The following is a 13723-nucleotide window of genomic DNA, read 5'->3' as shown; positions in this document are numbered from 1 at the left end:
GTACAAGGACTGAGATGACCACTTTCAGCAACCATTGCTGCTGAAATACCACTTGGTGCATCTTCAGATGCCTCCATTGTTTGCACCATCGAAACTTGCACTAGCCATGTGGTATTTTAGTTATACCAGCCATATGTCTGCTGCAGTTTCACCATCCATGTATGGTCTCCTATGTGAGAGGTTGAGTTTCTGTGTATGCAACCAATTTCATCAGCATGAATTTGACACTCCTATAAGATACACATTAGATGGACCATCTCCGTGCATGTGACACTACTATAAGATACACATTAGATGGACCATCTCCGTGCATGTGACACTCCCATAAGATACACATTAGATGGACCATCTCCGTGCATGTGACACTACTATAAGATACACATTAGATGGACCATCTCCGTGAATGTGACACTCCTATAAGACACACATGAGATGGACCATCTCCGTGCATGTGACACTCCTATAAGATACACATTAGATGGAGCATCTCCATGCATGTGACACTACTATAAGATACACATTAGATGGAGCATCTCCGTGCATGTGACACTCCTATAAGATACACATCAGATGGACCATCTCCGTGCATGTGACACTCCCATAAGATACACATTAGATGGACCATCTCCATGCATGTGACACTCCTATAAGATACACATTAGATGGACCATCTCCGTGCATGTGACACTCCCATAAGACACACATTAGATGGACCATCTCCGGGCATGTGACACTCCTATAAGACACACATTAGATGGACCATCTCCGTGCATGTGACACTCCCATAAGATACACATTAGATGGACCATCTCCGTGCATGTGACACTCCTATAAGACACACATTAGATGGACCATCTCCGTGCATGTGACACTCCTATAAGATACACATTAGATGGACCATCTCCGTGCATGTGACACTACTATAAGACACACATTAGATGGACCATCTCCGTGCATGTGACACTCCCATAAGACACACATTAGATGGACCATCTCCATGCATGTGACACTACTATAAGATACACATTAGATGGACCATCTCCGTGCATGTGACACTCCCATAAGATACACATTAGATGGACCATCTCCGTGCATGTGACACTACTATAAGATACACATTAGATGGACCATCTCCGTGCATGTGACACTACTATAAGATACAAATTAGATGGACCATCTCCGTGCATGTGACACAACTATAAGATACACATTAGATGGACCATCTCCGTGCATGTGACACTCCTATAAGACACACATGAGATGGACCATCTCCGTGCATGTGATACTACTATAAGATACACATTAGATGGACCATCTACGTGCATGTGACACTACTATAAGATGCACATTAGATGGACCATCTCCGTGCATGTGACACTACTATAAGATACACATTAGATGGACCATCTCCGTGCATGTGACACTCCCATAAGACACACATTAGATGGACCATCTCCGTGCATGTGACACTCCTATAAGACACACATTAGATGGACCATCTCCGAGCATGTGACACTCCCATAAGACACACATTAGATGGACCATCTCCGTGTATGTGACACTCCTATAAGATACACATTAGATGGACCATCTCCATGCATGTGACACTACTATAAGATACACATTAGATGGACCATCTCCGTGCATGTGACACTACTATAAGATACACATTAGATGGACCATCTCCGTGCATGTGACACTACTATAAGATACACATTAGATGGACCATCTCCGTGCATGTGACACTCCTATAAGATACACATTAGATGGACCATCTCCGTGCATGTGACACTACTATAAGATACACATTAGATGGACAATCTCCGTGCATATGACACTACTATAAGATACACATTAGATGGACCATCTCCGTGCATGTGACACTACTATAAGATACACATTAGATGGACCATCTCCGTGCATGTGACACTCCTATAAGATACACATTAGATGGACCATCTCCGTGCATGTGACAATACTATAAGATACACATTAGATGGACCATCTCCGTGCATGTGACACTCCTATAAGATACACATTAGATGGACAATCTCCGTGCATGTGACACTACTATAAGATACACATTAGATGGACCATCTACGTGCATGTGACACTACTATAAGATACACATCAGATGGACCATCTCCGTGCATGTGACACTCCAATAAGACACACTTTAGATGGACCATCTCCGTGCATGTGACACTACTATAAGACACACATTAGATGGACCATCTCCGTGCATGTGACACTACTATAAGATACACATTAGATGGACCATCTCCGTGCATGTGACACTCCTATAAGATACACATTAGATGGACCATCTCCGTGCATGTGACACTACTATAAGATACACATTAGAAGGACCATCTCCGTGCATGTGACACTACTATAAGATACACATTAGATGGACCATCTCCGTGCATGTGACACTCCTATAAGACACACATTAGATGGACCATCTCCGTGCATGTGACACTCCCATAAGGTACACATTAGATGGAGCATCTCCGTGCATGTGACACTACTATAAGATACACATTAGATGGTGGACCATCTCCGTGCATGTGACACTCCTATAAGATACACTTTAGATGGACCATCTCCGTGGATGTGACACTCCCATGAGATACACATTAGATGGCCCATCTCCGTGCATGTGACACTCCCATAAGATACACATTAGATGGACCATCTCCGTGCATGTGACACTACTATAAGATACACATTAGATGGACCATCTCCGTGCATGTGACACTACTATAAGATACTCATTAGATGGACCATCTCCGTGCATGTGACACTACTATAAGATACACATTAGATGGACCATCTCCATGCATGTGACACTCCCATAAGATACACATTAGATGGACCATCTCCGTGCATGTGACACTCCTATAAGATACACATTAGATGGACCATCTCCGTGCATGTGACACTACTATAAGACACACATTAGATGGACCATCTCCGTGCATGTGACACTACTATAAGATACACATTAGATGCACCATCTCCATGCATGTGACACTCCCATAAGACACACATTAGATGTACCATCTCCGTGAATGTGACACTCCAGTCAGTGCAGTCGGAAATCGTGTGTTCGCAAAATAGCGAGTGCCTGCTAATTTGAGTGACAGGATGAGGCGTTTGTGGGTGGTAACAGGGGACGGTGCTTGAAAACGGGGAGTGGAGATCCGAACGCAGGCGTGCCAAACGGTCAAAACGGGCGTTTTAAGGGTGTGCATAATTAACAAAGCAGCGTCATCGACCACGTCACTTGGTTGTTTCTTAGCCTGAACTGTTCGCATGATTGCGGTAGGAAAATCCTACCACAAGCACTGCGAGCAGTTCAGACGCCTTTCAATGTACTCGATTAATCTAATAAATAGCGGAGATGACATATGATGCAAACGGCCAGGGGACGTCTTTACAAAATAGCGAGCGCATGTTTCGTTCGCTCGCTCAGACAGAGAGGCGTCAATAGACCGCAAAGAGCGAGCACTCAATTTAAATAGCCGGACCCTTTTTCTGAACGAGCGAGAGCAAATAGCGTCCGGCTCTGAATCAGGCCCTAAGTTAGAACAGTGAGCTTATTCCTGTTTTTACATCATGTAAACATCAATGTGCCTCAACCAATAGGGCCATAGCCAATAAAGCCAGAAAGTACATCAAGTGCATAGATACATTTGTTTTACATCTTACATTTTTTTAAACAAAATACAAATAGCCTATACATACGTAGAAAATAACAAATAAAATACATTAGAAATCTTAGATCTTATCTCACATTTTGTGCATACCCCAACCAAAATGGCCTGTTTCGGAAATATGATATTCACATGCCCCATCCAATTTGGCCACAGACCGAAAGTGGGGCGTCAGTTTCATTAACACGATAACAGGAAGAAGAATAGGGATAGGCTACATCTAGATGCATTTGTTCATATTTAAACAGTTCCTAAACTACCATTCCCATATTGCAGGTCACCAGTATCTCTGTATATACACTCTGAAGTTCGTTGATATTATATTACTGATTTTATTCACCATTAATACATAAATATGTATATTTGGTACTTCCGTATCTTTGCGGTCCCCTGGTTACGCTACTTACGTATCTTCACTGAATAGTGAAGATAAGCGAGTAGTGTAACAAGGAAATACTATTTGGACCATTGCGGGCTCACTGCGCTAGCCACTCTGCGGGCACAGTGACTCGCTTCGCTCGCCACATGGATTTATTCCCCATCCATGCCCACTTGGATGGTAGGGAATGACTTTGGACATTAGCGTAAAGATGAGCCACTATCCAACGTCATTCCCTACCATCCAAATGGGCATGGAGCGGGAATATATCCATGTGGCGAGTGAAGCGAGCCGCTGTGCCCGCAGCGTGGCGAGCGCAGCGAGCCTGCAAGGGGCCCGAATAGTATTTCCTGGTTACGCTACTTACGTAGCGTAACCAGGGGGCCTCAAAGATACGGAAGTACTGTATATTTTTATGTTCTTGTATTTATATAATAGAAAAACCTAGCATGCTCCTTTTAACTTAAGTGATCAAGCATAATCTATGAATGGGGCAAATGCCAGAACACCCTTTGGGATATTGCTTTTATTGAAGGTCTAGTAATCTGAGAAAAATTGCAGGTTTTCTAGACACAAAGGTCACAAACTCTGTTTAGCTCATTGATTATATGCATTTACCCTGAGCGATTTCATATATCTAGTGGGAATATAATATTTACTATAAAATAATATCATACAATAATTACCAAAAATGAACCATAAAAATTAATCAAGTATTAGAATTATGTGAGTAGTGTTTATAAATTACCAATTTCATAATTAACATGAGTTGGTGTGATAGTAACATTAGTGAAGTAAAAATAAAAAATTTAATATTTTAGTGTGTGTGTGTATATATATATATGCAGGTACACAGTATATGGCAGTTTCTTAGGCAAGATGTTACGCAAAGTCTTCCAAACAGCAATATTTTCTTCAGTGGACCCACAGGTCCAGGACCCCTAACACTAGTCGCAACCGGGCCTATATCCTGGGCGACTATCTCACAATCAGGAATAGGTTTCCCCAGTGTCTCTGCAGTTCTTAAACCAACCTCACACAGGTGTCTAATCAGCTGCTTTTCCAGACTCAGGCAACACATGAACTGGACATTACACATTCCTAATGCCTTTGCTCTGCCAAACCTGGGAGATCTGGATATTCCACATTTACTTCATGTGGAATTATGCTGACCCTGTCACACTCCTCCCCCTCAGCTTCAACCACTCTGGTGAGGTTAAAACACTTTCAGGCGAGCTATTTGCCTTGCCACATATTTTTGTGCCATCCATCTCGGTACACAGCTCTCTACCATTTTCCACAGTTCGCCCTCCTCCTCCACTAGCTTCACCATAGGTTGCTTGGCGGATTGGGCCCAACAAACCTTCTGGAAAGGGCATCAGCATTGAGGTACTGTTTCCCCCGACAATGCTGCACCTCAAACTTAAATGGCAGCAAAGACAAAAACTAGCGGGTTACATGAGCATTCACATCTTTGTTTGTGTGTATCCACTGTAAAGGGGCATGATCTGTAACCAACAAAAACTCCCACCCCAACAAATAATAATTTAACGATTCTACTGAACACTTAATTGCCAAGCACTCTTGCTCCACAGTTGAGTATTTGCGCTCCCTGGGCAGCAATTTCCGGCTAAGGTAGAGGATGGGTTTCTCTTCCCCTTCTACCACTTGGGAAAGGACTGCCCCCAATCCCGTTCCTGAGGCATCTGTCTGCAATATAAACTGCTTTTTAAAGTTACGAGCCTGCAAAACAGGTTCTGCAAACAAGGCGCACCTTAAATTCTGCCATGCAGCTTCTGCTGCTCTAGACCATACTATCTTGACTGGGGACTGTTTTTTAGACACTCAGTTAATGGTTCTGCCCTAGTGGCAAAATCACCAGGACAAGGAATGTTCTGAGCTGAAATTGACATTTAAGATTAGGTCATGTGAGGACCACCTCCACCTTACTGGGCTGAGATTTTACCTGCCCTCTACCTACAATATATCTCAACTATTTTGAGTCCAACATTCCAATGGCACACTTCTCAGGATTAGCAGTAAACCCATGTGCCCATAAAGATTGCAACACTGCTTCTACTCTAGATGTGACTCCCAGTCAGGGCTAAAGATGACTATGTTGTCTAGATATACAGCTGCATATTCCTTGTGAGGCTGCAGCAACCTGTTCATAGACCTCTGGAAGGTTGCCAGTGCCCCATGCAAACCAAACAGCAGCATTATATACTGAAAAAAACTTCTGGGTAGAGAAGGCTGTTTTGGCCTTAGCAGTCTCAGTTAAAGGAATCTGCCAATTGTCAGCTCTAGGGTGGTGAGATACTGGCTGTTTGCTAAATTCTCCACCAGCTCATCCACCCGGGGCATCGGATCTGAATCAAACCGTGACACTTTATTTAATTTGTGAAAATCATTGCAGAATCTTAAAGCACCTGAAGGTTTAGGCACTAAAACTATGGGATTATTCCATTCGCAGTTTGATTCCTTTATGACCCATAGGTGCAGCATTTCCTTTACTTCCTGTTTAACTGCTGCCCGCTTTGCCTCAGGTATACGGTATGGCCTCTGCTTTATTACCACCCCGGGAGGAGTAACTATATCATGCTGGATAATTTGGGTTTTTCCCGGAATGGCAGAGAATACATCTTGGTGCCATGCTACTAAACTTACCGCCTCCTGTTTCTGGCAGGGATTAAGGGTAACTTCAGTGGGTACCTGACATTCTGTTTTTTTCTTGGCAACCAAAAAGGGCTGACCAGTGCTCTCTTTCCAGGATTGTAGCAGGTTTACATGGTAGATTTGCACTTATTTCCTTCTATCCTCGAACCTTATAATTAACAGGTCCCACTGTCTCTATAACTTCATAAGGGCCTCACCACGGGGCATACATTTTGGTTTCAGTGGTGGGTACCAGAACCAGTACCTTGTCTCCAAGTTTAAAAGACCAATTAACCACAGTCATTTCATATCGATGTTTTTGCCGCTGTTGTGCCCTATCCATGTGCTCGTTCATGAGTGGTGCAATTTGGCTTAAACAGCCATACAATTGGGTCACAAACTGAATGATGTTAGGCTCTTGGCATGACTGTTGTTCCCACTCTTCTTTCAACAGATCTAATATCCCTCTAGGTTGCCTCCTATAAAGGAGTACAAAGGGACTAAGGCCTTTATTCAGAGGCGGCCATACGGTCTACGACCACATGGCCGCCTCGATGTTTGTCAAGTGTGCATGCGCACGAGGGAGCCGGCGTGAGACCCGCTATGACCGACAGCGCTGGTCATAGCGGGTCTCTTTCCAAAGGGGGCGAGCTGTCGATGTTGATTGACAGCTCGCCCCGTTTGGAAGGCGGGCCGGGGGGGTGGCAGACCAAACAGAGGCGTTCCTATGGGAATGCCTGCCATTTGGGGGAGGCCCCACTGACATCACTAGTGATGTCAGTGGAGAGCTTCCGGCTCAGACAGAGCCAGAAGCTCTCCGGGGCTTACGACAAGTGAGACCCTACCCTAGGGTCTCGTCGTAGGTCTCTGACCATCGCGACCATCACATGAGCGGTCGATAGAGCTGTGGGTGTTAACCCACAGCCTAACGACCACAACAGAGGCAGGCGGTCAGGATGCAAGTGGCCGCCCAGTTTCTGAGCGACCGCTTGCATCCTCCGACCACCTCTGAATGAGGCCCTAAATCCCGTAGGGATTGGAGAGAAAGATGCTAAAGCCACCACAGTGCGGTGCATGCTCAGTAAGCAGCAATCGGTCAATAGGGTAGGAGTAAGTCCCATTCTCGCTTTTCCCCAGACACCACCCTTTTTGTAATTTGTATAAGGGTCTGGTTAAAGCGTTCAACAAGCCCAACTGGTTGCGGGTGGTAAACTGAGGTAGTAATCCTATCCACCTTTAACAGTTGGCACATAACTTTCATTAGTTTAGAGACAAAAGGGGTACCTTGATCCATTAAGACCCCCTTTGGTTTTCCCAAGCAGGTATATAGCATCAACAGTTCCCAGGCATTAGTGCTAGATTTCATGTTACATAGCTGGATGGCCTCCAGGAACCTTGTGGCATAATCTACCACCACTAATATGTATTGATGCCCATGAGCAGATTTTTCCACCGGCCCTATCAGATCCATACCAATTCTCTCAAAAGCTACAGAAATGACAGGGAGGGAAACCAAGGGTGCCCAAAACCCTGGCCAGGGTGCTGTCTTCTAACACACTGGACATTCCTGACAATACTTTTTTATTGCTGCATGGATGCTGGGCCACAAGAATCTTAAATGAATACACTGAAGAATTTTCTCCTCCCCCAAGTGACCACCCCATAGGTGTGTATGAGCCGCTCTTAACACTAAGTGCTTGTGTTTCTGGGGAAGCAACAATTGGTCTACTCTCTTACCCTGCAAATAGGTTGCACAATATAACAAATCATTTTTCAATGCAAAGTATGGTACACATTCTGCTGGGAAAGCCTTGATTACTCTACCATTTCTCTCTACAACTTTGTCAAATGCATTTATCAAGTTCCCATCATTCTGTTGATCCTGGCCAAAGTCCTGCAAGGACACTTCCTTGCCAATTAGAACCCACTGTGTCTCGGTCTCACTTACTGGCCAAGGAGGGTGTTACAGCCACCAAACTTTGGGAAACAGCAGAGCTTGGCACCTGGGACACATCTGATGTGGACCTTCTGCTGTCTTCATGACATGTAACATGTAACCACCTCAATCAATGGGTAGGGTGGCCTGGAAGCTACTGTGGCTATCATCTTCAGGAATTGCCCTTTGATCACAATTGAGAAGTGCACTCGGGGCATTCTTCTACATCCCCATGTACACATATAATCTTTACCGGGGGTAGCACCTGATCAGCCCCAGGTGGAATCAGGTTGACAGAGATGATGGTTAATTCGCTGTCAGTACCCACTAAGGTCCAGACCTCACAGCCTTCCACTTGCACCATCAAATGAAACAAGGTGGTTTGCACTGGGGATGTGCTTCTAGTAGCCACTGGTCAAGTTGATTTTCCAGCACTACTGTCCATCGGCTCACCCTGCTTTGGGCAGTGCCAGCGCATATTACCGGGCTCGTCGCAGTCAAAACACACAACTGGAGGTGGGTTGTTGGCTTTAACAATTGGGACCTGGGATCTAGGCTTGGGAACTGGCTGGAATCCCTGTTTGGCTTTGTTTAACTTCCCAAGAGTCAGGTACCCTTCAATCACCATCGATAACTCCTCAAACATTTGAGGATCAGCCTGTAGAGCCCACTGTTGTACCACACGATCTAGTACTCACACAGCATGGTCCAAAGCCACCATCTCTACTATACGCTGAGCAGAGTTCTTATTTAGCTGCAACTATGCCTTACTCAGCCTGGCTAATTTGGCCAGTTGGACTCTTGGAGCTTCACATAGGTTTAGCCACCATTCTTGAGCTTTGATAGGTCCAGTCACTCCAACTCTGCTTAATATGGCCTTTTTCAAGGGCGGCTAGGAGTTTGCCTCAGTCACGTTTAAATTAGGGGTGAGCGGGTTCGGTTTTACTCGGATTTACTCGGATCTTTAAATGGCATTTTATTGGCTATCGCCTATCATGTGTTTTGGATAGCCAATATAATAAATCCGAATTTGCAGTAAAGTGGCGATAAGAACCGAGTAAATCCGAGCCTGCACATCCCTAGTTTAAATCAACATATGCTCTCTGAGGGTCCCCTGTGAGATAGGGAGCAAGTCTGGGAACCCTGTCATCCTCAGGCCATTTTAAATGTGCCACAGTATGCTCAAAAGTACACAGTAAAGCTTCAATGTCATCAGATGGAGTAAGGTTCTATAACTCCTCTCGCTCCTGCCCACCTTTCCTCACTTCAGTTAACTCTGCATGTAATAGCTGAATTTCAGTTTGTTACCCTACAGCCAATTCTGAATACACTTTCATCAATTCCTCCATATTACACTGCTTTATCCCTTTATGGACAAACTTAGCAGGCTTTATAAATTCTCTTTTGCAAGGCAGATCCCAAGCAATCTATAACAGCTGGCTTTAAAACTGCACTACATTCCCTGGGCATTCAGGAATTAAGCAGTTTTTTATATTGTGCACAATTTGCATATACAGTACACAGACAAATTATCACTGTGAACAACTGCCACTTTATGGCTGGCCTGCCACACTCACCTACCCAGCTGCTAGTAAAGCAACTCAGACTCGCCAAGCTGATGTGCGGTGGGTAGCAATCTGCAATGCATCTTACTGCCACTGTAGGTAGATCCGGTCACTGAACCCGGGCTCTTGCTGCATAGTAATTTCCAGCAAGTCCCTGTTCGGGCGCCATTTGTGACAAGAATCACATAGACCAGGTAAAATCCATCAGCAGCTTTATTTCTCACCACAGGCAGGTATACAGGATATGGATGTTTTCACAGGCATGGTGTTACACATTTCTTCCAAACCGCAAAATTTTCTTTAGTGGACTCGCAGATCCCGGATCCCTAACACTAGTCATCCCTGGGCCTAATAGCTGGGTGACTAGCTCACCGTCGGGCTCCGTTTCCCCAGTGTCTCTGCAGTTCTTAAACCAGCCTCACACAGGTGTCTAATCTGCTGCCTTTCCAAACTCTGATTGAGGCAACACCTGAACTGGACATTTCACATTCCTAATGCCTTTGCTCTGCCAAAACTGGGATATCTGGATATTCCACATTTACTTCATGTGGAATTATCTTGACCCTGTCATAATATATATATTTTATTAGTTTCATAATTATATTTCACTGACATTTCATGGCTGCTAGTGAGCATATACACACTGAGGAAGGGCTCACTAGCTGCCCTGAATCGTTGGTGACAATGTAATATAAGAATTAAACAACTCATCTATATTTAAAAATCCATGGAGCACCACTCTCTTCCTGTGATTAGTATAGGTGGCTGCAATACTCATAGCAAATGAGACAGCACTCACTTTAAATCAGTCCAGCTTTTGGTGTGAATCTTCAGTAATGTCTGGACACATTCAATAAAATATAATTGTATATAAAGAGGTCACTTAACACTTTTGTTGAATAAGAATTTAAGGTAATTTATAGCATGCCACCAGCAAGGATTTGTAAGATAAAAGTGGACATTTCATTCTGCATTTTAGACTTTTCTCAAGGGGATGTAGTCTGGAAGCCGACAGTCTAAATGCCGACCACCAGCTTCCAGGCTGCTTTATCCCAACTAGGGACGAATGACAGGCATCTAAATCTAGACGCCTGTCATTTGCCCGACGTCGGGAGAAAGGTGCCCGGCATCTCGATCGAGCGGATGCCGGGAGCCGAAGCAGAGAGCAACAGGGGGGGAAGGGGTAAGGTTTAGGGCTTCTGGGGGGGACTTGGGGTTAGGCAACCCCCCAAGAGGTTAGGGTTAGGCACCCCCCCCAAGGGATTTAGGTTTAGGCAGCGGGCAAGGGGAGGTTATGTTTAGGCACTGAGAGGGGGGGGTTAGGGTTAGGCACAAGGGGGAGGATAGGGTTAGGCACCTCTAAGGAGGGTTAAGGGGGTTAAGTTAGTAATACTTACCTTTAGGACGATCAGGATTTCCTCCTTTGTCGGGCGGCCGCTGTCGGGAATTGAACTGCTGGCCATGCGGCCGGCGGCAATACATATCACACCCTTCTCAAGACCCACAAGTCAAGTGAACCATCCCATAGTGATGGAATTCATGCTTGTCTTCACTATGGGATGGTCTTGAGAAAAGTTCAAAATGCAGAACGAAATGTTGACCCCGATGGAGCATGCACAAAGCACTCGCCGGGTCTGAACCTGGAACAAAGTGATAATGGTAGCTATGTCTTTGTTTCTAACCATTCGCCGGGCTTTTCCGGAAGCTCTGACTAAGCACCTACAGAATGGTAAGTGCATGAAGTAGCAATGTACGTCACAACAGGTGATAAATACATCCTTTAATCTCACTTATAGTAAGGCAGCTTTAGAGAGGAGACTGGAGAGTGAGAGAATGTTCCTGCTCAGCCAATCATCAGACATAAGAAGCACTTCAGTAAAGGGGGGCATCCACTACACGATTTTAGCAGGCGATTGAATGATAACGACGTCATTATCGTTCAATCATTTAAAAATCGTTTATAAATCGTGCAGTGTTTGATCGTTAATGATCAATGATGCGCGCTCCCGCTGGTCGTTTGATCGTCTCGTCAGTCGACTGAACATGCAGGTCAATTTCACTTGATCTATTAAAGATAGTTTGCAAATCGTTCAGACTGAAAGATAAAATTTCAAGGTAAAAAATCAAGGGAAAATCGTTTAGAGATTGGACAGGTAGTAGATCGTCTAGTAGATGTGCCCCTTAAGTCTTAGCCATGGTTAAATCAGTGAATATATGCAATTTATAATTAGTTTTATTTCCTACCTTGTTTAAAGTTTATTTTATTTTTTAACCCCTCTGATCTGTAGGAACTTTTCCACAAAGACATGTTTCAAAAACAACTGGAAAGCAACTGACAGTGGAACCAAGCTCCTCCACTAGTATGCTAAAGGGCACAAATAATAAAATAAAGTTGTTTGAAAAGCATTATTATTAATTATAAGTAGTCTAACTTAATAAGAATGTAAAAGTTAAATATTATCATTCTCATATAAGATATCGAAGATCCACTCGATGAAAAATTTGAAAAATTGTCCTTTGCACCTACGGCTTGTGCTCAGACAGAGAGACGGCACATGGAATGCAGGCTTTGTGGAAAGGTGAGAACAATATATAGATTTATGCTTTATATATTGAAGTGAAGTACAGTATCAACCACCATGGCCAGATTAAGGATTGTGGGGGCTCCAAGGCTGAGATGCTTTGGCAACCCTCCAGACCATGCTGAAAGATACTTTGATGGAAAAGAGATAATACCATTAGGTTTTTATTTTTTGGGATGTTTTCTCCCTTTATCAGAAAATGCTAAATTACTTAAATAAAAAGAAAACCACCAGCAGAATATAAATAAACTGAAACTATATTCTTTTCTTAACCCTGAGTATTAGGACATTAGTCAAACTAAGTCATTTAAATTCCCGTGGCACACCTCCTCTAAACCCAGCTGACAACCATGACCCTGCTCCCTGACTGCCCCCATGCTGCCTGCCATAAATCCGCAGTAGCCAGTCTCCAATCTCCTTCTCAGACATCCAAGGAGTCCTCACGTTAGTGCAATGTGTCACGTACTACCTCCCCTCAAGCTACAGACAGCTGTAGAAGCAATGAGGCAGTGTATTCACAGGGGTGCACATGCCTCCCATCATTTTTTGGCATATTTTCCCCCACAACAGCTGAAGGCGGTTTCTGGTACCCACCCCTGACCTTATACACCAATCAGCTTCACCTCCTGCTCTGCTATGCCCCGTGGGCTAACTCCTTGTAAGGTCACATTGTCGCACTATGAATACAGTATGACGGAGAGCCGACATGTAGATTATGCTGTGATCCGCAGCTTGGAGAAGCATACTAGGGGAAGAACACCTTTCTATTTTCCAAATTGGGGTGGGGAGTAGGCCTTGATTTGCCCAAAAGGGGACTTGTGCTTTTAGGTAAAATTTTTGTTTTCCACACAGTATACATAAAAAAACTACAAATACGCAGACAAAGT

General features: G+C 44.2%; 1 protein-coding gene across 1 annotated transcript in view; it reads left to right on the top strand.

Annotated features, from left to right (window-relative positions):
* LOC148476932 (uncharacterized) overlaps positions 1-13723 on the top strand; it is a 181822-nt gene that overhangs the window by 126488 nt on the left and 41611 nt on the right. The window contains exons 11-12 of the mRNA XM_088457527.1: positions 12543-12614; positions 12730-12833. Of these exons, the coding sequence (XP_088313653.1) occupies positions 12543-12614; positions 12730-12833 (176 nt within the window). The remainder of the gene's footprint in view (positions 1-12542; positions 12615-12729; positions 12834-13723) is intronic.

This window comes from Taudactylus pleione, unplaced genomic scaffold, assembly GCF_031769625.1.
Source record: "Taudactylus pleione unplaced genomic scaffold, aTauple2 ptg000762l, whole genome shotgun sequence".
NCBI classification, from domain to species: domain Eukaryota; kingdom Metazoa; phylum Chordata; class Amphibia; order Anura; family Myobatrachidae; genus Taudactylus; species Taudactylus pleione.
Note: the sequence above shows the minus strand (reverse complement) of the source record. Positions and strands in the feature narration are given on the sequence as shown.